This window comes from Parasteatoda tepidariorum, chromosome 4, assembly GCF_982258835.1.
Source record: "Parasteatoda tepidariorum strain Cologne lab strain chromosome 4, Ptep-v5.0, whole genome shotgun sequence".
Taxonomy (NCBI): Eukaryota; Metazoa; Arthropoda; class Arachnida; order Araneae; family Theridiidae; genus Parasteatoda; species Parasteatoda tepidariorum.
Window position 1 is genome coordinate 38,271,956 of NC_141758.1, and position 24,227 is coordinate 38,296,182.

The 24,227-nt window shown below is 29.8% G+C and overlaps 1 protein-coding gene across 2 annotated transcripts; it reads left to right on the plus strand.

Annotated features, from left to right (window-relative positions):
- Nucleotides 1-1,668: 1,668 nt before the first annotated feature.
- LOC107447214 (AT-rich interactive domain-containing protein 3A) lies at nt 1,669-17,280 on the plus strand. Of its 2 annotated transcripts, XM_016062110.4 has the most exons (5): nt 1,669-1,811; nt 8,660-8,698; nt 9,871-10,041; nt 13,614-13,791; nt 16,733-17,280. In XM_016062110.4, the coding sequence occupies exons 1-5, from the start codon at nt 1,809-1,811 to the stop codon at nt 16,744-16,746; spliced, it is 405 nt and encodes a 134-aa protein (XP_015917596.1). In that variant the 5' UTR covers nt 1,669-1,808; the 3' UTR covers nt 16,747-17,280. The 2 variants fall into 2 exon arrangements, with proteins under 2 accessions (XP_015917596.1, XP_015917649.1); XM_016062163.5 differs by lacking the exon at nt 8,660-8,698 and having other exon boundaries at nt 1,674-1,811.
- The last annotated feature ends 6,947 nt before the right edge of the window (nt 17,281-24,227 follow it).

The following is a 24,227-nucleotide window of genomic DNA, read 5'->3' on the forward strand; positions in this document are numbered from 1 at the left end:
GTTTAAAATATTAGACGAGATAAAAGAAATTGTTTTTTATTTTTTAATGAAATTATAAAAATATACATAAACTATAAAATTATATATATTCAATCGCTATTAATAGAAACTAACCATAAAACTAATTTTTTTCCTTTTAAAAATGGTGGTTAATTTAATGATGGGGCTAAGGACTGCAGCGTAGTAAGATCCACTCCTTAAGTTTTATATTTCCGCAGTTGAACAGCCGACCTAATTTTGGGTTTACAGCTACTTATGTTCAACGCCGTAGCCTTGTAATTTTGAACCAATCCAGATGGCAAGGGAACTCCTGGATCAGTACCCTCAGAGGTTTCGATTTGTTATGGGACCACGGAGGACTTTGCAACTCGACAGATTTAAAGCGCATTAGTCACCACTTACTACATGGGGAGTCTTCGACCGGTGAGCTGCGAACCCACGAAGTCTTGGACATGGGTCGAGGGTCCTACCAACCAGGCTTTCCCGGCCCTACTCCTTAAGTTGAAAAAAAAATGTTCTAGTAATGAAAACAGGTCTGCATTATAAACATAGCAAATCTTTGTTTTACAATATTAACATTAGAAAATTTACGCCAAAATAAAACGCTTTTACGCTACTTACTGCTTTACGCTACTTACTGCAGCTCATAGTGCGAAACTATATTTAATTTTTGAAAAGTAAATAACATAATTTCTGAGCTCAAATCACTGCATTTCATAATTAATGATATAAAGTAATTTTGGCGAGTTTTAAGAGAAAATTTGTTTTAGTTATTTGTAGATGCATATAAGGTTAAAAGGCAACATGGTTGCTATATTTAGAACAAACTCGCTTTTTTTGGCAGTCCTAAGCCTGTTTCTTTTGACTTTTTTAACACTATATGTTCCTATTACAAGTAGTGCACAGTGCATACTTAAGTTTTAGTGTTTAGTTTAAGTAGTGAGACAAAGTTACTTCAAAAAATGTTTTATATTTAAATTTCGAAGTTAATATATTGTTGACAAGGTAATATGTGTTTCATAACCTCTCAAACCACGCGTTTACTATCTTTTCACCATTTATGCTTATAATTTTGTGACTGCATGTACTGTCTTCAACATTTCATGTTTTTTCATTATTTACTAAGTTCACTGTTAACAGATTGAACACGTCGAGTCAGATGGCCTTCAATGACCCCCCGTTAGTAATCTAAAAATATGGGCACTAAGGAACTTGCAGTGCCTCCCAAATCTGAAAAACACCATCCATAAGCACACGTGATTAACATAATAATTTTAAGTTTTACATAATTATTTAAAATTGGTTTGGTGCTTGAAGTTGTTCTAAAAAGTTTTTTTTAAGGATCATTTACACCTAATGAGCTTGTTGTTCCTCAGATCTCCATCGGGGATATATGAGACTCGCCCATCAGGTTTCCTTTCTTCTAGACGGAATTAAAAATGCGGTAACCGTATTCTTTCAGAATTCTTCTTAGATTAAAGTTTAAAAGATAAAATTAAAAAATATAATTTTTCAGCGAACTGAAATTTCTTGCTATATAGTGGTGCAGAATTCTTCTAAATACTTTCCTTTATCGACGCTACAGTTTTAATAAGCTGCCAAGACTTTTAGTTAAAATACAACTTAAAATGGGGTAGTCTGATTTCTTCACTTCCCTTCTGTAAAGTTGCAAGAAGAAGATGAGTTTCGTGATGTTTAATCAGCCAATCATTTGTATGTTTTTTCTCTTGGCTACATTTGATTTTTTATACGCGTGTAAATTTATGCAAGTTTTTTTTTTTAATTTTTGAATTATAAAGCCTTTTCCAATGGTAAATATTTCAAAATGTTATTTCATAATTTATGAAAAAAATTTGAATAAGACAGCGAAGTGACAGTTTAATTATTGTACTTGGTTAAAGTGACCACACGTCCCGATTTTGGCGGGACAGTCCCGCTTTTTGGTGGACTATCCCGCGTCCCGCCGATTTTTAAAAATGTCCCGCTTTTTAGAAAATATCTGCATTTCATGTTTTAAATGTACTGTAAAAATATATTCCTATTATTTATTAAGTATTATGGTGAATATAAAGAAATAAAAAATACATAAAAAACACATAAAATGCGTGCAGAGTAAACTAAATTAGGCAATGTACCAGGTTAGATTTACTCGGTGGTGTGCTATCATTGTCTTTACGTCTCGGCTTAATTCAGACAGTGCGGTTTGTTGTTCTCAATTTGACGTTCGGTTTGACTCATTATTTGATTGACAAAGGTTGAGCAATAGTCGCCACAGAGTAACGGTCAATAAAGTAAAATTTAATACTCTTTTTTAGCCTTTGTAATAATTTTTTTATTTATTTCTAGTATTTACCCACAAAATAAAAGATGAGTAAAAAAAGAGGATGCAAATTTAATGAAGAGCTAAGCAGAGAATTTCCATTTATTAAAAGTACCAAATTAGACTATATGGTACTTACTGTGTGATAAACGCAATGCTGAATTTTCGGTCTCACATTGTGGAAAAAACGATATTACTAAGCATCTAGCGACAAAGAGGCACAAAAGATTTTTTAATAATGTCGCTTCCTCATATAAAATGGAACAGTTTTTTCGCAGTGCTAGCTTTAGCAACACGGAAAAACAGCTAGCATTAGCGGAAGGGCTATTTGCTTTCCGCACCATAAACCACAATCAAAGTTTCAGATCAATAGATTGTACATCGCAAGTGATCAAAACATTATACGACAAAAAATATGCATGTGCAAGGACAAAAACCGAAGCAATTATTTGTAATGTTTTTTCACAATTGTAGAAAGAATTAGAAAAATGCGCATTTATATCCATATATTCTGATGCTTCCAACCACAAAGATTTAAAATTATTTCCCACAGGTGTTAGATTTTTTGATCTAGAAACAGGAATTAAAATTAGAATATTAGATTTTGTTTCATTGCCTGATGAAACTTCACAAATAATTTTTGATTTATTAAGTACTATTTTAAAAAAGAATAATTTAAACAATAAAATTATTGCCCATTGTGCTGATAACACTAACGTAAATTTTGGTGGAAAAGCTAGAAGAGGCATCAATAACGTTTTTACGAAACTTAACGAACATTTGAAGCAAAAAAATATTGGAGTAGGTTGTGCAACGCACATTCTATACCTATACTATTCAAACAGCATCTGACTTACTTCCAGTTGATGTTGAAAATATTTTTGCAAACATTTATTCGTATTTTTATATATATATTGTGCGTGTTGAAAGTTTGACTAAATTGTAATTCTCATTTCATCCCATTTGTCCCGCTTTGTCTCAATAAAAATGTGGTCACTTTATACTTGGTGTTGTTACTTTCTAATATCTTATTGCCCACTTTAATTAAGGCTTATTTAGTTATTTTGTTTATTAAGCTATGAACAATTATTTTGACTTAAATTGCTGCAATTTCTGACAAAGTTATTTTAAGAATATATTTTTGAAAAGTGTTCATTATAACGCAGGGTTCGCCAAGTGGGCCCACTTTGAAAAAACCCGCCCGGGTTTTATTGGGCGGGCCCACCTTGAAAAAACCCACTTGGAACGATAAGTGGGTTTTTTCAAAAAAAAAAATTTTTTTTTACTAAAACTTATTGTTTTGCATTTACTTTTATATAATTTATAGTGCAGCATAAATTTGTCAAATTGAGTTGCATGATTTATATGATTAAGTTTTTAATATTAGTAAAGTAAAAAAAACTTGAATCTTCATATAATTTTATAGTAGGTATCTACTATTGAAAACTTAAAGTGGGTTTTTTCAAAAAGTAATATTTTAATGATATTAAATCAAATAAAAATTTAAATAATATACTCTGAAAAGATCAATTTTTCAAATATAGTTGCATGCTTTATATATTTATAAACAGGTTATTATTTTTAATTCATATGTTTAAAAAAATTGAAAAAAAAAACAATTTTTTTCTTTTTTTACCAAGTGATACATTAACAAATTTAAACAGTTTTATTTTCTGGCTTTAAAAAAAAAAAAAAAAAAAAAAAGCTAAAACTTTTTATAAGAGAACTTTTCAAAATTATTTATCTAAAAATGAAATCATTTTCCTAGGGTTAATTATTTGAAAACAAATGGGACAAGTAACTGATACTCTTTATAATTATACATAGTTTTAATTTCACTTTCTATTAACCTTATTATAAAAACATGTAAGACCATTAAATATTTATTTCAGTTCTTTTATTTAACTCAAGTCAGATGAAATTTTAGTTTTTACTGATTATAAATATTTACAGATTATAATTTTATAATAGATAATATCCATATGTTTAATAAATATAGTAAATAAATGTGTGTGAAAACAAAAAGATTAATAAACTTGTTCCTTTTATATTACTGCATTTATATTTTATAATTCCTATTTTAAAAAATTATGAAATGTAATGCACTTAACAATAAAGAAGATTCAAATAGGTAGTGATAATGCGTTATTTAAACTTAATATAAAATACATATAACCAGGGTTCCCCAAGTGGGCCCACTTTGAAAAAACCCACTTGGTGTTTTTCAGAGCTCATTCTAGGCAGAAAAAAGGGCAGGGTGCAAAAGTTTAAAAAAAGGGCATTATTATTCTAAAAAGGCAATAATTTCTTTCGATGGGCTTTACACGTTCTATTAAAAAACATTGTCAATTAGTAAAAGAATTTTTTATTTTTTTTACTAAAACTAGCAAAGCAATCATTAATTACTAATTTTTATTAATAAATTAACATATATATTGAGCTAATTAGCTTAGTAATTTATTTAAAATGCATGCATATATTAATAAAATAATAAATGTATGTTTTTAAGTGTCTGTAGTTATGATTTAATAATTAAAATGATTAATAATAATTATGATTTAATGATAGAGCAAGTAACTGCAAACTTTCAAAGACAAGTGCAATAAGGGGGTGTGATGGCTATTTTTTCTTTCCCATATAAATCTATGTATTGACAGCAACAACAAACTAAATAAAAAGAGTTGAAAATAACAAAAGTTTAAGAAATCCATTGCAGAGTTGGAAAAATAAAGAAGGATTGAGGAAAGAAAGAGCAAAAAGGGAATGGAGTCTATTATATCAGGGCACTAATTTACTTCAGGGGCAACAGGGTGGATTCTTTTGACTAAAAGGGCAGCAGGGTTCTGCACCCTGTTTACCCTGCCTAGAATGAGCTCTGTGTTTTTATTTGGTTCAAAAAGAAGTATCTCCTAATACTATCATTGGACACATCGTTGAAGTTAACAAATATTTTAGAAATGTGCATCAAGCACATGGATGGGCAAATGAAAAAAACTACTTGATGACCCAATGACACTAGGTGGAATTCATATTGTGAGCACGTAAAAACTTTTGCCAATAATTACCATAAATATGAAGAGATTGTTCTTGAGCATCAAAATAAATCTAATAATAATATGTCAAAAATATTAAATAATGTTGGGCTTTACCAATAAACTATCAATTGGGAAAAGCAGATATCAATTGTTTCTTAAGCTTTAAAAAAGCTTCAATCAGAAAACATTTCAATTTCAGAAGCTGTTGAAATATGAAATAACTTACTATCATGTGATGAATTTGAACCCCATAAACATTTTGTAAAAAGATTCAATCAGGCTGTTCAGCCACATCATTTTTTAGCATATGCATCCTGGATCTCTAAACAAGGGGACAATTTTTAAATGATGAACAAGACCAAGTAGCAGAAAACTGTCTTTCTAAGCATCATCCAGAATTTCTGCCACGTGTTATGGCATTCAAAATTTCCGATCTTGAATACTTTCCAAAATCAATGATGCTTGACACTGTTATTCAACAGTTTTCATCAAAAAATAGTGGGAAATTATGGCAAAAAAAAAAAATAAGTAAATAAAATTCATTGCTTCCACAAAGTTTCTGTCAATTCTTTTTTATTTGCACTCAGCACCAGCATCCTCTGTCTCTATCGAAAGACGCTTTTCAACTTTCGGTTTGGTGCAGAGTAAACTTCGAAATAGATTAGGATTAGATAAAGCTACAAAACTCGTAAAAGTGTCTAAGAGAGAAATGTAGACACTTTGAATCTGTTGTATGATAATAATAATAAGGGAAAAAATGGACCTTTTTTTTAAGTTAACTCTTAACATCTGCTGACAATTTTTAACTATTTGGAGAAAGTTTATCACAATTAAAAAACAGTTAAAAATTAAAATATTACTTTTAAGATTTTTTAAATATTATTAAAATTTCATTTGAATACAATTTATTTTGTTTCTTTTAATCATGTTTAAAAATATTGAAAGCAAACAAAAAAAAATTTCTATTAAGTGATACATTAAACAACAATAAACAAATTTAAAGTTTTATTTTCTGATTTTAAAAATAAGCTATAACTTTTTATATATACTTTTTAGTGTATGTATTTTAAGATTAATTTGTCTTTTGAAACTATAAAGTTAAAATGTATCTAAAAATGCATATATTTATCTAAATATTTGAAAAAAGGGGCAAGTAACTGATACTCTTTATAATTATATGTAATTTTAATTTCACTTTCTATTAATCGTATTATAAAAACATGGAAGACCATTAAATATTTATTCCAGTTTAATTTTAATACAGGTAAAAGTCAGATGAAATTTTAGTGTTTACTTATACAACTCTATTTAATGAATAAAAATATTTTCACAGTGAAATTTATGAGCACTAAATGAAAAAACCCAATTTTCCCCGGGTTTTTTCAAATAAAACCCAATTTTCCCCGGGTTTTTTCAATAAAACCCAGGCGGGTTGGGTTTTTTCAAAAATCCCCGGGTTTTTTCAAACCCTGTTATAACGTGACCCTTATAATTATGATAGTTTTATAAAAAAAATGTATGAATGATACCATTCTCATATATTTAAACTATGAAATAGATTTAAAGTTAATATCATATTTTGTTAATTATAAATATATTATCTTTCTTAATTATTGTCCCTTTTTTAATAATTTATTAATAATATATCTATTATACATAAATGCAATTGTCTTTACTAAAATTTATCAGTTATAAAAAAGATAAACCTGTGTTTTTAAAATGCTACTAAAAGAGCATTTTGTGACTTATATTTTTGAAAGTTTAGTCTAGCTTTGGTTCAGTTAACTGATTTTTATTTGTACTTACCCAGGGGTCTGACCAGGCCGAATTTACTACCGTTTAGCGGTACCCTCACAAATTTAACTTTAGAAAAAACGGTAGTTTCACAAATTCACCTTTAGGAAAAACGGTAGTTTCACAAAATACATTTTCTTAAAATTTTATTTTTGTATTCCGTAAGAAACGACAAATCCGTATTTTTCTGTTGATTTTTTAATATAATTTTTAATTTTTCACAAAATAGGTACCTCTCAGAAAAACCTAGATAGACCCCTGCTTATCTTACCTTAGTCTTATTTTTTATGCAAATAATGGGGTTTTTCTACTTAGTAACTGTACCTGTTTGAAACCAACTGCTTTCACCAAGGGTTCTAATATTTCTTAAGGGCCATTTGCTTGCTGAAATCTACGTAGTTTTATATATATAAAAAAATTAGAAGTATAAAAGTATAGTTTTATTCATTTCAAGAATGTTTACTTTTCTCCTTAATAATTAGTGATTCTTCCGCGGATTTCCTCTTTTTTCCAGATTTTTCCATTTCTCCTGCTAATTTCCGCAGAAATTTTTTTTGCGATTTGTATTTGCGTGCTTTTAAAAGCTTATGTAGTGAATCGTATTCACGCTAGCTTAAAATCAAATGCCGTGATTCATTTTTGTGGTAGTAATATCAAACATCGATTTTCATATTGATGCTTGCTTCAAAAATTGGGATTCATATTTGCTCAATTTAAAAATCATGCATCGTGATTCGTATTTACGTGATCTAAAAATTAGGCATCATGATTTATTCTCTAAATTTTAAATCATGCATATGATGCATATTCATTCATACAATTTTTAAATTAACCATCGGGATTTATAATCACATGATTTACAAGTTTAAAAATTGCACTTTTTTGTCAAATTTTTGGATTTTGAATATATATATATATATATATATTTCTTGGATTTCCTCTTAACTCTACAATGGATTTCTTAAACTTGTTGTTTTTAACTCTTTTTATTTAGTTTGTTATTGCTGTCAATACATAGATTTATATGGGAAAGGGAAAATAGCCATCACACCCCCTTGTTGCACTTGTCTTTGAAAGTTAGCAGCTACTTCCAGTATCATTAAATCATAATTGTTGTTAATCATTTTAATTATTAAATCATAACTACAGACACTTAAAATTATACATTTATTATTTTATTAATATGCGCATACATTTTAAATAAATTACTAAGCTAATTTTAGCTAATTAACTCGATATATATGTTAATTTATTGATAAAAATTAGTAATTAATATTATTGCTTTGCAACTTTTAGTAAAGTTAAAAAAAATAATTCTTTTACTAATTGACAATTTTTTTTTAATAGAACATGTAAAGCACATAGAAGGAAATTATTGCCTTTTTAGAATAATATTGCCCTTTTTTTAAACTTTTGCACCCTCCCCTTTTTTCTGCCTAGAATGAGCTCTGTTGAAATGATATGATAATTCTAAATGAATGAATTAAATTAATGTATTTTTACTTTTTAGGTCATCAGTAATGAATTTTATTATCGTCCCCCAATAGAGGTAAAAATAATATTATATTATTTCATTTTTATTATTAATGGTACTTTTGAAAATAATGCATTATTCAGAAATTAACTCATTATAGAATTTAAACCTTGTAAAAACAACAACCTTCATATAAAATTTTTTTTAATTTCTTACGATTGCAAACAACTTCAATAACTCTCCATTTATTGTTATTAAAAAATAATTTTTAATTTTTTTGCGATTGACATACGAAACCTTAATGCTTGGATCAAAATACATTTGAGTTTCCTGAATGAAATTTTGTTTGCTGTAATGTGCAATACTCTGCAATCAGTTCAGCTGCAGTTTGATTCAAATCAAGACATCCAGTATATTTGAAATGAGTTTGGATTATTAGAAAGTACAAATCTCTTAAAATTATTGTATTGTTTAAAACAGGATTATAATCAATCAGTTAATAAGTCTAGGAACCAAATTCTAGATCGTCGTCTCTTATTTCAATGGTTGATCTCATAAGCAGGGTTGCCACAGGCAACTAAAATGCAACTATTTTTGGCATGAGGTGACTGGCAACTTTTTTTGCCTGAAAAGGCTAAAAAAGCAACTATTTTCAGGAAGAGGAGACTATTGGTGGGAGACTTTTCTGTAATTCTAGCGGGATTTTTTTTCAAGCATAAATTGGGTGGAAAATCTGCACCCCACAAGATAGTTTTGGAACACAGATTCTTCAAAAAAATTTTAATTGCAAATTTGAGCACAGATTCCATTGTAAATCTATTTCATTTCTCGATCGCCTTTTCAATGATTATTGTTACGAAATTCCGCATGATTTGAAAAGGAAAAATATATATATATACGATATTACGATGCTTGAATTTCGAATTGGGGTGATCACTTTTCATATATATAATTAATTATATATATATATAATTTTTATATAAACATTAACGTTTATATAAAAAATATCATATTTGCCACTTGACTGAATGTATCATGGTATATGACAATTAAGTCATTAACAAAATTTTAGTCATATTTTTGATGAATTTTTGTTCTTATTTAGGCAACTATTTTCCTAGTTTTTGGCTACTATTTTCATACTTTAGGCTACTAAAAGCATCTATTTTGTTTGTTTTTCTCTGTGGCAACCCTGCATGAGTACGATGACATCTAAGAAGATTATTAATGTGTTGTTTTTTTTGCAGATATTGTATGATATCTCTGATGATCCTGTTAGAAGATTATTTTTAGATGACTTAATCATGTATCAGGAGGAGAAAGGTACTCCTCTCTCTCAATGTCCTACAATCAGCAAGCAGCCACTCGATCTCTACAGGCTGTACTTGGCTGTTAAAGAAAGGGGTGGCTTTGTTGAGGTATTTATCATTCCATTGCAAACAAATTCAAAGTTCTCTACCATTTATTAATGTTCACATAGTTATAAAAGGTTGTTTTTTTAACCACCTGTTTCAATGAAAAGGTTCTTCTCATTTATTTAGTTACTGATAATTATTTTAATATCAAAGAATAAAATTGTGTATAGCAGGGCTCGAAAGACCACCCGTCCTCGGCGGTCAAAAATTTCCCGCAGACAACGAAATCATTCGTCCGCGCGGACGGCCATTTTCCCGTTAATGTTCAAGATACACTTTCAATTTTTCTTATCTTACAGGAGTCTAGCGCCTCACTTCTAAAATTATCCTCTAATCTAGAAATCCCGTACAGCAGGGGTGTCATACCGGTAAATATTTGTAAAATTCAATGAATTTTGCCGTCAAATTTGATTCGCACTTCCATTTGCATAATTACTGTTTACTGAGTTTATATTTATTGAGAAAATCGAAGAAAACAAACAAAATTTGTCTTTCAAAGAATTAGAATTTTTAATCTTTGTTTGAAATTCTGCTTTAAGATTTGAAATTTTTTCTGCATATTTTTGTTACGATGCAGTATTCCTGGAATGGCAGGTTCCGCAAACCAATTAGAATTTTACATTTTCGCTCGTACAATTTAAAATGATCCGTATAGTTTATAAATAAAGTATATTTTAATTTCATATGCTAGTTTCCTTTCTAATTCACATTTCTATTTTATTTTTACTCTGCGTCGGATATATTGACTGGGCCGCAAAAATTTTCATTTCGGGCCGCGAGTTTGACACCCCTGCCGTACAGCAACATACTGCGCATGGTGGAATGATTTTTCCGTCTGGGAGTACTGCAGCAGTTGAAAGGGACTTTTCAGCAATGAACTTACAAAAAAACACATTACATAAGCGTTAAACGCAATTATGAACATTCACCTAAATGGAAAACCCCTTTCAGATTTCTGTGCAGAAACCTCTGTCAATCATAGGCTTGATTGGGGAACTGGCAAACGTCATATTTGATTCATTTAAAGAACCCTTGGATAAATTGACGTTCCAGATAACTTAACCTTTATCATTTAAATTATTACATGAAAGAAATAAATTATTTCATAAAAGAAATACTAGGTTTTAGTATTAGTAACCTAGTATTTCTTTTATTACTGTATGATGTAATCCTAGTAGCTACTAATTCATTGTGTAATTTATATAAATGTTTGTAATAAGAAAAAATAATATTTTTATTTATTTAGAAGCGACGAGTTAGTTTCAAATTAGGACGGGTACATTATTAAACAAGCCATCCTCGGGGACGGGTAAAATTTCTGAGTTTTTTCGAGCCCTGGTGTATAGGTAAATTGTGTTAAGTTTTTGACAGATTTGTTAGAGCTAGGTGATGTATTGAGAAAGTTTTTTAATATTTCTTTTTAGCAATTTTGATTGAAAATATTTATTACACAAGTGAAAACTATATTATTTATTTCAAAGATTAATACTAAATAAAGCAATCATGAAATTGAAAATGTTTATTTATCATTAATTTAAAAATATTTAACTATTTTTCATATATTTCAGGTCTTAAGACACCAATTGTGGTATTAAATATATTTTGTTATTACAAGCATTAAAAAAAAAATTTGAATAAGATATATTTTAACAGAGAATACTAATACTTATTAACGACTGGTTTGCCCGAGGTTTACATTGCAAAGTATGATCCCTGTGGCAGAATATTTTCAGGCTTTCTGCGACAAACCTCTCTAGCACTAACATCTTTCTGCAAGATAGTTTTAATTCTTATAATTAAAAGTGGGAAAAACGTGTTAATGGAAAAAAAATTCTATTTGGATAAAATGAATTTTAAGTCTTTAAAGGAGAAAAACGCACTAATTATGCCCTTTTTTTACTTTTTGTAAATCATCATCAAATTATAAAAGAAACTTATTAAAAATCGTCAAATCCATTGCCGCAACTACCGGAAAAAAAGGTCAGTGACAAAATCATGCGAATTGGAACATTTTAAAAAGGGTTACTCAAATGTGTGTTTCGTTTCGAGATTCAGTTGTAATAAATTTCATATTAAAACTATCTGATTTTAAAAACAAAGTTAAAATCTGACATCCGAGATTATCGCAGAATATCATATCTGTATGTCGATAAAACAAAGTTTCTGAAGAAATAAGTTTATTTAAAAACATTGGTAAGCAAAGTGACTAACAAAAAGAAAGAATACAAAATAATTTGCTTCAGTGGAAGCTTAAATACTCTTTACACAGCTGATGGATGAAGTCATGATCCACGCAAAAACTACCAACAGCAAATGAAAAGAAACTGGCCAATCCCCACAGACCATCGCGACACCGACACAAGTTGAATGCATGAGATCGTCCTCTTCAACGACTAACGAAGATCGAACCTTATACCCTTTTATCCTTTATTTGTCTAACAAAATCAATATCTGTCTGATATACAATCAAAACACTATGGATTTATGATATCATTGGCGTAAATTGTGATATGCATCAGAAAGTATTTATTTAAATGTGCGATTACATGCAGAAATAATATCAGCTGAGAAATAACAGGAATTTTTTTTAAAAAAACCTGGAAATTGATAGGGCTTGCTATAACTGCCAAAAAAAATTTGCAATCGTCGCATTAAAAAAGTAACTTCTCAAATAAGCGATAGTGAGTTTCGCATGCAATAAAATTGTTTAAAAAAGCATTGAGAATGTTTTTTTTTAATGTGGAAACTCATAGCAATGGCTGCCGGAAAAACGATTGAAACACCGTATGAATCAATGATGATATCGGGGGGAGGGGGAAACGAGTGTGTTAAAGAGTGATTTCTTGAATTCGGGGTTCAAACTTTGCCTGCCGTAATAATATCGCCATTTAAAAAAAATAATCATGAGAACATCAATAACAGTATCTGAGCAATAGAAAGCACTTATTTTTCTTAAAAATAAGTAAATAAAAAAAATTAAGCAATAGTTGCCCGGGGGGGGGGGGGTAAATGATTAAAACACTGCATATATTATCTAAAGTATACAACGTTTAGGAGCACAAAAGTATTTATAAAATGCAGACAGCTGTTTCGAATGCTCAAAGGGCAACCTTCATCAGTGCAACTGTTGTACTGATGAAGGTTGCCCTTTGAGCATCCGAAACAGCTGTCTGCATTTTATAAATATTTTTGTGCTCCTAAACGTTGTTTACCTTAGATTGTATTTTAGCACAAAGGTCGCCAACTTGTGTATTTACTACGTATATTATTTCTCAAATGAAAATAATAAAATGGCAAGCATTTCTTTACCCTCTGGGAAAAAAATCTAACATTTTTGCAAAAGAAAATGAAATTTTTTTTACTTCCCAAAAAGAAAAAATCTTTCTGCAAGAACTCAGTAACTTCTGCTACAATGTCGCCGCGATTCTGCCACAGGGAGTATGATATATTTCGTTGGAAAAAAATTTTCAGATTTGTCTACAATATATATAAATAAAAGATATATCAACCTTTTTACGACAAAGTATAACTAAATTTAGCAGACTGATCAGTTGGACATAATTTGGATGTTTCAGGTGATGAAAGGTAGGATGTGGAAGGAAATTGCAGAACTCTTAGGAATTGGTTCTTCTTCAAGTGTGGTATATACAATGAGGATGCAGTACAACAAACATCTTCTGCCTTATGAATGTAAATACGATATGGGTGGCATTGATCCTGCTCCTCTTATAAGTAGCCTGGAGAAAAGAGCAGGTATTCATTGCATTTATCATTTTTATAATTGTTATAAAATTGAATCCTGTTTTAGCAAATTCCTAGGAACCAAAGCAAACACTACACTGTAACCATGATGCTCTGCGTTTTTAAAAAGTGCTTATTTTCTTTATTTAAAAGCCCTTTAAGGTGCTTTTTTTCTTGGGTGTTTTTAAAAAGTAATTAATTTCCCTTTTAGAAAGTGAGGGTTTTTTTCTTTACCATGTATTAACCATAAAATACAAAATACAGTTCAGCTTTATATTGGATTGTAAATACAGTGACTCATAAAAGTGATGAATGAGTTTCAATGAAATGGGAAATAAAAATTCATTAATTAAAATAAATATTTCTGAATGGCTATTTAATAATAAAAAATGTATTGAATATTTTAAAAACAAAGCAAAATTTTATTTTTAAGAAATCAATCATCAAAAAGTAACAAAAACTTTATCGCGCAAGAGTCATCATACAAAATTTCTGCTTATTAGTAAATTATTATTAGTAAAAATTATTATATAGCTTATTAGTAAAAATTTCTGCTTATTAGTAAATATTCCAATTTTCCTATTTAGTAATATTTAGTAGAGTTTCCTTTTACATCTACAATAGCGTTTATAAGTTTGTAAATAAAGTAACTATTTTTTTTTTTTTTTTTGTCGGGTGAAATTCGAGCAGAATATTTTTTATTAAATGTTACAGAAACTTTTACAACACTCATTTGTGAATTTATGAATTTTTCCACAAATTTTATAATTTTAATCTCTGATATGAAATCCTTCTTTTAAGATTTTTATTAATCTAATTTAACAATATTCATTACTGATTTACCTCTTATGATGACAAATAATCAAGTTTCAAATTTGGCCTATTGTTTTGTTATGGCCATGAGCCAGTTTTAAATGATAAAAGCAAATATTACGGTGAAGCAAAAATTAAAATATAATTTTGCTATCACAAGCTTGATGCTACAATGCAAATAAATATATAAAAAATTAAATTAAAAATAATTAAAGGAACAAATTAAAGCAATAGACGATAATTTTAATTCTGAAATCGGAAAACATTTAAGCGTATGATGACTTGCTATTTGATTATTGCTATTGTTGCTATTTGATTATTGATATCTTTAAAAGAAACTTGTTTTTTTTAAAAAATATTCCATGCAGTTTTGCTAAGATTAGATTATACATCTTATTATCAAATACCCATTCTGAAATATTCATTTTAATTAATGAACACTTTTGGGAGCCACTGTAATTATATAAATTTATTAATATATTAAACAAGACTTATCCTAGGTCTTATTGGTCATTCTGTTTTTATCATTTGCTAGGTACACTTTGAAGAAAAACTACTTAAAGAAACACATTAAAAAAATTTATTCAATAAAAACAATATATTCCACAAGCTAATTTTCTCCACGTCGTGTCTTAATTTCTTAAAAATTAATGTTGTACCAAAACATTAAAAAATCTTGCCAAATTTTCAAAATAAATAATTTTTTTCAAGATGATATGTTAAAAAAAAATAACATTTTGAGTAAAATAGTTTATAATATAGACATTTTTCTTGTACACATCCTACACTTTATAAGAAAAAAGAAACACAGACCTGGAAATTTTAAGATTTTTATCTGGAAAAATCAGGGAAATGTGAAATCTGATTTGAGTGGCCACCCTGCTCCAAAAGCTGGCATAAATTTTTAAAATTCATCATAACATGTTTTATGACCAACAAATTCCAGACACTATAATTTGATTATCTAAATATTAAAACAATAAAGATTAAAAAAAGAAGGGTCAATGGTTACATTTTTTGTTAAAATTTATGTTTTGAAGATTTTTTCATTTAAATTGTTTTTCCTCTAAATCACTTCATATTAAAAGGCATGTCATCTTCACCAAGTTACTTACAAGCTAATTCCTATGTCACAAAAGAAAACTCAATTTGAGAGAAGTTTTTTCTTCTGAGATGAGATAAGTTATTTAATATATATAAAATCACTATGTATACAAGTAAGGTAATGATTTTTTTTTTTGCTGAATCAAGTTATACCAAAACAAACAGAAAAACAGTACTGATTTAAAGGTTTGTGTTATAAGTTCTTATACAATTTGCACATCTGCAAATTAAGTATTTGCAAGCAAAGAATTAAACTAAAACAAAGTTAAACTGATAATTAAAAGACATGTCCAAGAACATTTTTGTATTTATACCTATTAAGGAGTTTGACTTAGCCATCTAAATAAGTGGAACATTGTTTATGTATTTTTTGCACTGAATTCAGTAAAATCAAAAGTAAGTTGACAGAGCTGTAGAGAGTAAGTTCTGTTTTTAAGTTAAAATTGTTTTAAGCATAAAGTTAGTAAACAGTTGCATTTTCAATGCTTGAAACTCATTATTTTTTAACTATTACTCCAATCAACTTGTTTTTCTTCCCTTTAATTCAATGTAAAATATATCTATGAAGGTTCTTCAGTTTATTCATGTCATATGTGAAAATTGATGTAAAAAAATATTAAAAAAACGTGTATTTAGCTAAGGCTTTTTATCCCTTATCATCAGTAAATTCAAGATAACTAAAGCTCGTCTTGGGGACTCAAATCACAATTTTTGAAATCATTTCTAGCTATCTAATTAATATTTTTGTATTTAGTTAATTTGAAGCTGTTTTATTATACTTTTATTTTTAAATAAAAATTTCAAAAGACTTTATTTTCCCCTTTTAGGATTCGTAATATTTTGTTTCAGATTTTCAATGAAATTTGTAAAGAAAAATAAGAATAATAATGTGAATTATATAATTATAAAATTATTTTCCGTTAAAAGAATAGACCTGTATGTTAGCCATTCAAAGACTCTCTCATAAATTGGGTGAAACAAACTGTTGTCGAAATGTTTGAATAGTTTTTCTTGAATTGAATATTTTTGTTTTCAGGAAGAAGAAGATGAAGATATTAAACCGGTGCTTATGAGTTTAGTGGTCCCAATGCTGCACCCGATGGAAGATTTTCATTTTAATAATTAGTTCTCATATAAAAAGGTTTTTAAAATGTGGTTTCAGATTAGAGTCTAACCTTTGCCTCTTGTACTTCATTCATTCCTCAAATGAACTATTTTATAAAAGTATCAAATGAATCTCTAAAATGGAGCTGCCATCTACTGGGCCGAATTGAATTTTTTTTTTCTCTTGAAAATTGTATGAGCTGACATTGAGAACTGACTGCTGTTATGTATATATGTAAATATAACTAAGTCAACGGTTTTGTTATTAAGTGAATTCACTAATGACAGTCTTAAAAATTTATTTTATATTTGTTTGGCTTAAACTATATGTTTGATACTTTTATTTATGACTTTGCTTAAAACTTATAATTCTGCTTCTGTAAAGTTTTTAAATTTTTTACAGTATTGTGATATTTAACTCTTTTAGTTCGAATTCATATGTAAAAATTTTGCCAATAATAAAAACTTAAATTTTTCCCATCTGTTTCTCTTTTTTGTTATTCTTAAGTAGGTACTCCCGATAGGTTCATAAACATGTGCAGATGTAAGCTATTCATAAACATTTGTCCAACAATCTAGGAAGGTACTTACAAGTTCATCTCACTACCTAGTTCATTTGAAAGGTTACAATGTCCATGTATTTTTTGCAGTCGGTGGGAAGAATGTGCATGGGCCTAGGATTAAGGTTATTGAGCAGGAAATAATTTATATGTTTGGTGAGGGCAAAATATTTTTTACTTAGGGATCCTGTTATCTTATGTAGCTGGAAAATTAAAAGCAGTTTTTTTTAAATTGCCTAGTTTAGGGTTAAAAGAAAGTAATCAGTTATCATACCCAGCAAGGTTTCCTATTAAATTTGTTATCTAATCTAGCTTCAAAATCATGATTAATGTATTGAGTTAGGATTTGTTTAGTTTTTTTTCTTCCAGTGCGGAAATTCTATAATATGCACCAGTCATACAGGCAGCAGTTGAGTGTGTGTGTGACTACTTTATTTAGCCTGCAACAGGACAGAGGGTGCAGTCTCCTTTAAGCTGTTCTACCGTTAAGTGCTCCACCTCATGATCAAGTCTTCTGCCTACCTAGCCAGTGGAGCCATCCTCTCTGCAGAGGACCCTGTCTGAGGTCAGGGCTGGTTCACTCCTTCGAAGAAATTCTCGTCGCGCCAATCCTCCGATTTTCTCTAGTGACGTCACTTTGGCGCAAAGCTCGCACATTTACATCAAGAACAAACCTTACTAGCTCTAACTAATATTGGAGCATTTCTTTTTGTGACATATTCTAAGACATTTGTTCATTTTTTATTGACCGAGAGACTTTATTTACTTCACCGGATTTTTTTTCCCTCGAGCAGTATATTTTTAAACAAATCAACTGTTTAATGTGGATCATAAATCAATATTGACAAGTTCTTATCACGTCCTAGTCACCATTTGTGGGGGGTTTTATTCTTAGACTATGTCAACCTTCAGCTGTCAAAAGGTGCCTCGTGAGAGAATCAAGTTAACATGTCTTATATACTAGTGATTTGGTATTTAATATTTGCAGTGGTAGTTACGTTATGTGTGGTAGTAAATAAAATAAAGCAAGGAATTATTAGTCTCACCTTCTAATAAATTGGTAATAAAATAATTCAGATGCATGTGTTCTTTTTTCCTTCTGAAAATGGCACTTACCTGGTTCTTCCACTAAGTATAGCTAAAATATTTTTTTTGTATTACTTAATGTTATATGTTGTAATCTAGGTTGCCTAATGTTATATGTTGGTGACGTTACGTTATTGAAATAAGAGCTTTTTGTTTGTGATTCATACCAATGGAATAAAGATAAAATGTATTTAGCATCTCTTGGTATGATGCTATTACTCGCGACTGATTCATGATAATTAAAATTTACCACTATTAATGATTTTCTCAGATACACACATCCCTTTCGAGGGGGCGTAAAGCGCTTAATTCCTAAGTATAGGTATTGGTGCAGTTTTAATAATCACCAAATATATCAATATATTTTGTACCTATATAAGTATATTTGGTACTTATTACATAATCCTTAAACATTTGAGTTTATAAGTATTTGTCAGTGGCCGCCAACTAAAGCCGCTTAATTTAAAAAGAAAAAAAAACAACTTCATAAGGATTTTGGGGCATGACTATTTCTCTATCTGATCTTTTATTTATTGTTTAAATAATTAAAAGTGGTGATGGAAAAAGTTATTCTAATTCATTAAAATATTAATACACTATTTTAGCTACCACTGGAAAAAGTATATTCTGAAACTACGGAAAACTCGTCGCCAATTACCGAATACCAGTAGTCAGGAATGCATATGAATTTAGCATCATCTGTGAATGGCGAAATTTTAGTGTTTTCTTAAGCGAATTTTCCAGTAATCTTTCTTCCATGGGCAAGGCTTTTTAGCACATAGCTTATTTTATATTATTTCAATTAATACACATCAATATTAATTGAGAATTAGTGTCAATAATAATATGCACAGATTTTTTACGGTTACCCAAAGCGCTTTTCTCCTTATTTTTGCATTTTAGTACAGAAGTTACTTTTTTTTATTTCAATTAATACATATTACCAACATTAATTAAACATCATTATCGTCAATGATAGAAAGCCGACTTCCTATGGTTTTTTTGGACCAGGGGTTTCCAACTGGCGGCCCGGGGGCCGCATCAGGCCCGCGAACTAAAATATATTAGTTGTTATTTTTTGCGGACAATTTTCGTAAAAAAATCTATATGGGTTTAAAATATTTTTCTCGTTAATAAAAACCTAATTTCTTCGTTTCTGTGAGATTTAACATACCAACGATGCAAAAAAATTTATTTCTCAGGTTTTGCATCCAAGAAAATATTTATTTAAATACAAAAATAATCGTGTATGTTGCTCTTTTTTTATTTCATTTTTTTGTATTTTCTGAATATAATTTAGCATGTGTGTATCAGAAATTTTCTCGAAGAAGTTCTCCGATTTAACTTTTTGAAACCACTTATTTAGGACGAAAATATTTACACACACATTTGAAAATTTTAAATGTAAATATCTGTTCTCTGGTGGTCGCAGCAGACAGACCTCAATTTTCTCATTGAACATTTTGTGCGCTACTATGCAACTTTTAATACTAACTTTTTTAAAGTTTTATATCAACAATTAGATATTGTTCAATACATAGGTGCACATTAAAGTTATTGTAGCCCGAATTTTTATTACTTATTTAATATTTTTTTAAATATTACTAATAACAATTAGATATTTTTAAAAATCAACTTTTTATTTTAATTTCTAATTTAATACTTTTGTTTTATACAACTTGGTAAAAATCTGACAGTAATATTTAATGTTCCTTCAAACATAAAAGAGTCTTACATAAAATTTTGACAAAGTTGTGGCCCGCCATTTGATTTGCGTTTTTAATTGTGGCCCCCGGCCTCATGTAAGTTGGAAACCCCTGTTCTAGACAAATAAATACTCCATTTCTAGTTAGTACGTAGCTTATTTCAATATGCATATATTACCTTAATTAATTAGGCCTCATTAGCGTCGAGTTTTTATGTTTATCTTAAACGAATTAGTACCACTTTCTTATTAATTTTCGATTTCTCATATTAATAAACAATTTTTTTTTCTATTTCATTACCGTTAATTTCAAATAAGTATTTTTTTAGAAAGACTCTTAAAAGAATTAATATAAATAAAATCGCGTAGCATCAGACAAAGTATAAATTTAATGCCGTAAATAACGGATGTTACTTCGTAATGTTCATTGAACTCATCTGACATAGCGAAAATAAAATAATTAAATATTTAAGTACGTGCAATAAACTATTTTATCTTCAAACAGTATGCTAGCAATTATCATCTGATGTTATCTTTAAATTATGTGATAACTGAATCGCTAAATTTAAAACAATGGCAAACGCATAACCAATCAGAAAATTCCATTTCGTTTTTCGCTCATCTTGCAGGAACGATTTGTCGAAGAATGTTCTAATGTTGACAGTGACCTTCTTCGTGCTTTCAAGTATCTGTATGGCAAAATTCATCCCGTTCTGTCGGATGGTTTAGGAGTCTATAAAGGACACACACACACATTCATTAATATATATATATATATCGGCGAAAGATCGAAATCGGTGGTTGTTGACTTTCACCGGTGAATGTCGACAAACACCAAATACGTCGGTGAAAGATCGAATATTTCATTATATTCTTGTACATTCGGACCCTCACCGGTGTATGTCTACAATCACAGATGTGCTTTGGTGAATGTCCGAAATATTTATTACATTCGATTTGATATGAATTTATTCGTGGATATAATTACATTTATTCGATATTTTAACCCTACACTGATGTTTTTTTAAGGTTAAGTGCCACTGCCCGGTATACCCTGGATATAACAAATATTTCGCCAAAGCGACTATGTGATTGTTGACATTCACCGGAGAGAGTCAGAAATATTAGTATTTAGCAAATATTTCGGACATACACCAGGCGACTACGTGAATGTTGACATTCACCGGTGAATGCCGACATTCTCCAAATTTCGGTGTTTCACCGTAACGTATATATATGTTACCGGCAAAGTATGAATTCCGGCATTATATATAATGCCTAAAACTAGCCGGCAAAGTATGAAATGATTTATATTTCACAAATGTTCTAGGCATTGTATATAATGCCGGATGCTATTTAGGCTAAGTATGAAACAAACGTCCTGATGAGGTTATTATGCAAATGATGTGCATGTTTCTGTGAATGACTGAAATCGGTGGTTGTTGACTTTCACCGGTGAACGTTGACAATCACATAGTCGCTTTGGTGAATGTCCGAAATATTTATTACATCCCATATAGCAAAAATTCTTCCGTAGTAGCTCCCACGGAGGAATCGCTCAACCTCCCCCGGAGCTCCCGACTTTTCCCGAATTCCACCCGCGGAGCTCCTCAGTAATGCAAAATGTCCGCACCTTTCAATTCCTCAGTTCCTCCGGCGGGCTTCCCGTAAGTCACTCCATAGGAGGAGCCGAGGAAGAATGATGAGGAAGTTTCAAGGTCTCATACTTTCCGATGGCTTTCCCCGGGCAGTCTCCTAAGGAAGAACTGAGGAAGTTTCAAGGTCGCATACTTTCCTCGGGTACTCTCTTTAGGAAGTGCTGAGGTAGATTTGAATCTAATGGCTTTCCCTTAGGCTACTAATACATATAATTATACTTACTAATACATCTACATTAATAGATTCCCAAAAACTCCAAGTTGTTTGTGGAAATCAAACGATGCGGCTTAGAAGGGGCAATAGAAGGAAATACTTGATATCAAAATAATAAACAAGTTCCCTCACTAAAGCCCCACTGAGCCATCCTGCATCACAGATAATCGCTAAACTTGATCACTTCTCCACAGTTAAAGGTAATGCTTGCACAACCTCTGCTTAGGAAATCTTACTGTACTTATATGCATTCTGGTATTTTATCAATTATTGATGAAAAATATAAATAATTATTAAATCTTAACTTTACTGGCACTTTGCACAAGTAGATTCAGTTGAAAATATGTCGCTAAATACATCATTTAGTAAAAACTACACCATTAATGAAACAATAAATGTATCAGATAACATTTGATAGATTTATTACAGTGCTATTTTATATTAACTTAAATTTAATTCAATGTAATATACAAGTCTACAATTACCACATTACGACATACGGTTATATAATTTAAAGAAAAGTAATTGTCAATGTACCATCATTTACAATTGAAAACCTTTTAATTGTAAATGATGGTTCATTGACACCTACCTTTTATTATATTTTACCTTTTCTACACACATAAAAGAATTAAACAGTTTAGAAATTTTTTTATTGAATATAGTTTTTATATACAAAATAATAAACTATCGTATCTTTAAAATAATACTCTTTTTATTAACAGACATTTCTTATTATATCAAAGATAAAATCGGAGAACAAGTATGTTACTAGGCCTAACTCAGTAACGTGGAAATCATTAACTACTTTAACACATATAATTAGAATTATAAAATGTGGTAAACGTTTAAAATACATAGATACAATATTATAAACTGAAAATAATTATTCAAAACGATTAACTTACTTTATTTACTGAATCATAAATGAAGAGCTCAAAATTAGAACAGTCAACATAGCTACACTTGATTACACCTGTAAGCAACAAACTATGTATACCTCCGCGCAATTTCTTCAGCTGGGTTACTTTTCAAAAATTCTTTGGTGAGAATTAAATTCTAGTCAAGCACATCTAGCGCATGCGCAATTGCTCAGCCGGTTGCACGCACAGACATAAGTAATTATGATGCTCCTACGGAATAACCAGGGAGAAAAATCCATTGGATTGATTTCTAACGGATGACCGGTGGAGGAATATCCGTAGGCGATGTTTCCGAAGGACTTCCTACGTATCGTTATCCGTAGGAATGTTAGTATGGAATTTCCCTCGGCTTTCCCCTATTTATCCGCGTCTTCCCTCGGAAGAAAGGGATGCATTTGGGCAAGGGCGGCGCCAGTAGGGGGGCTGGAGCACCCCCGTCGGGCATGGCCAGCCCCCCCATCGGGAAAAATTTAAAGTCTCGTCGGGAAAATAGTCTGGTCACATTTTTTTTTCTAAAAAATGTCAAAAATTCATTTACAAATGCCTAATAAAAATTTTTGCAGTTGACTTTTTATTTATTTTTTTTTAAGAATTAGTAACAAAATTTAGTAAAATATATTGTAAATTCTATGTAATTGTAGTTTCACTGCACTACTCCTAACTTTGCTCATACAACTAGAGTCCGGATGCGATTAGACATGGTTGAAATTGAAGACTTTTCGAAGACCAATAGAAATCCTTTCCCCTCAAACGCATCTTGATTTTCTTGGAAACTTATCTTTCAAACTGCTATTCTTTTTTCTCGAGAACTGAGGAGGGGATAGATAATCACACCTCTTTACTGGGAGAATAACTGACAAAAGCCTGAGGGACAGAGAGAGAGAGGCAGGTCCTCTTTACAAATTCTTTTTTATGTAACATGTTTATTAATGGTTTATGGGATCACATAATTGCTTTGTGAAATTTTCAAGCAAAATGAAAGTAAAAAAATAAAATTAAAAAAATTCAGTTTTAATTTTTTCATTTTTTTAATACTTTTAAATGAGGAAAATCATTTACTTATTCGGATTCAAGGTTTATATTTTAATCAACGCATTAAATAAGCAGTCGGGAAAAAAAGAAAAACAAACATTAACAAAATATTTGTAATTTATTTTAATTTTTTTGGCAGATTTAATTTATTATTTTTTTTTTTTTATCATTTTCTTAGTAGTAAAAAGATTGTTGATTGATTCAGAGAAACAATTAAACTGTCCGTATTCAATATCTTAAAATATATAT

Bases quoted from the DNA above. Each gene is read 5' to 3' on its own strand.
- LOC107447214 (XM_016062110.4), top strand. The intron at 8,699-9,870 runs GTAAAAATAATA...TTTTTTTTGCAG, and splicing joins ATTATCGTCCCCCAATAGAG to ATATTGTATGATATCTCTGA. The intron at 10,042-13,613 runs GTATTTATCATT...TGGATGTTTCAG, and splicing joins AAAGGGGTGGCTTTGTTGAG to GTGATGAAAGGTAGGATGTG.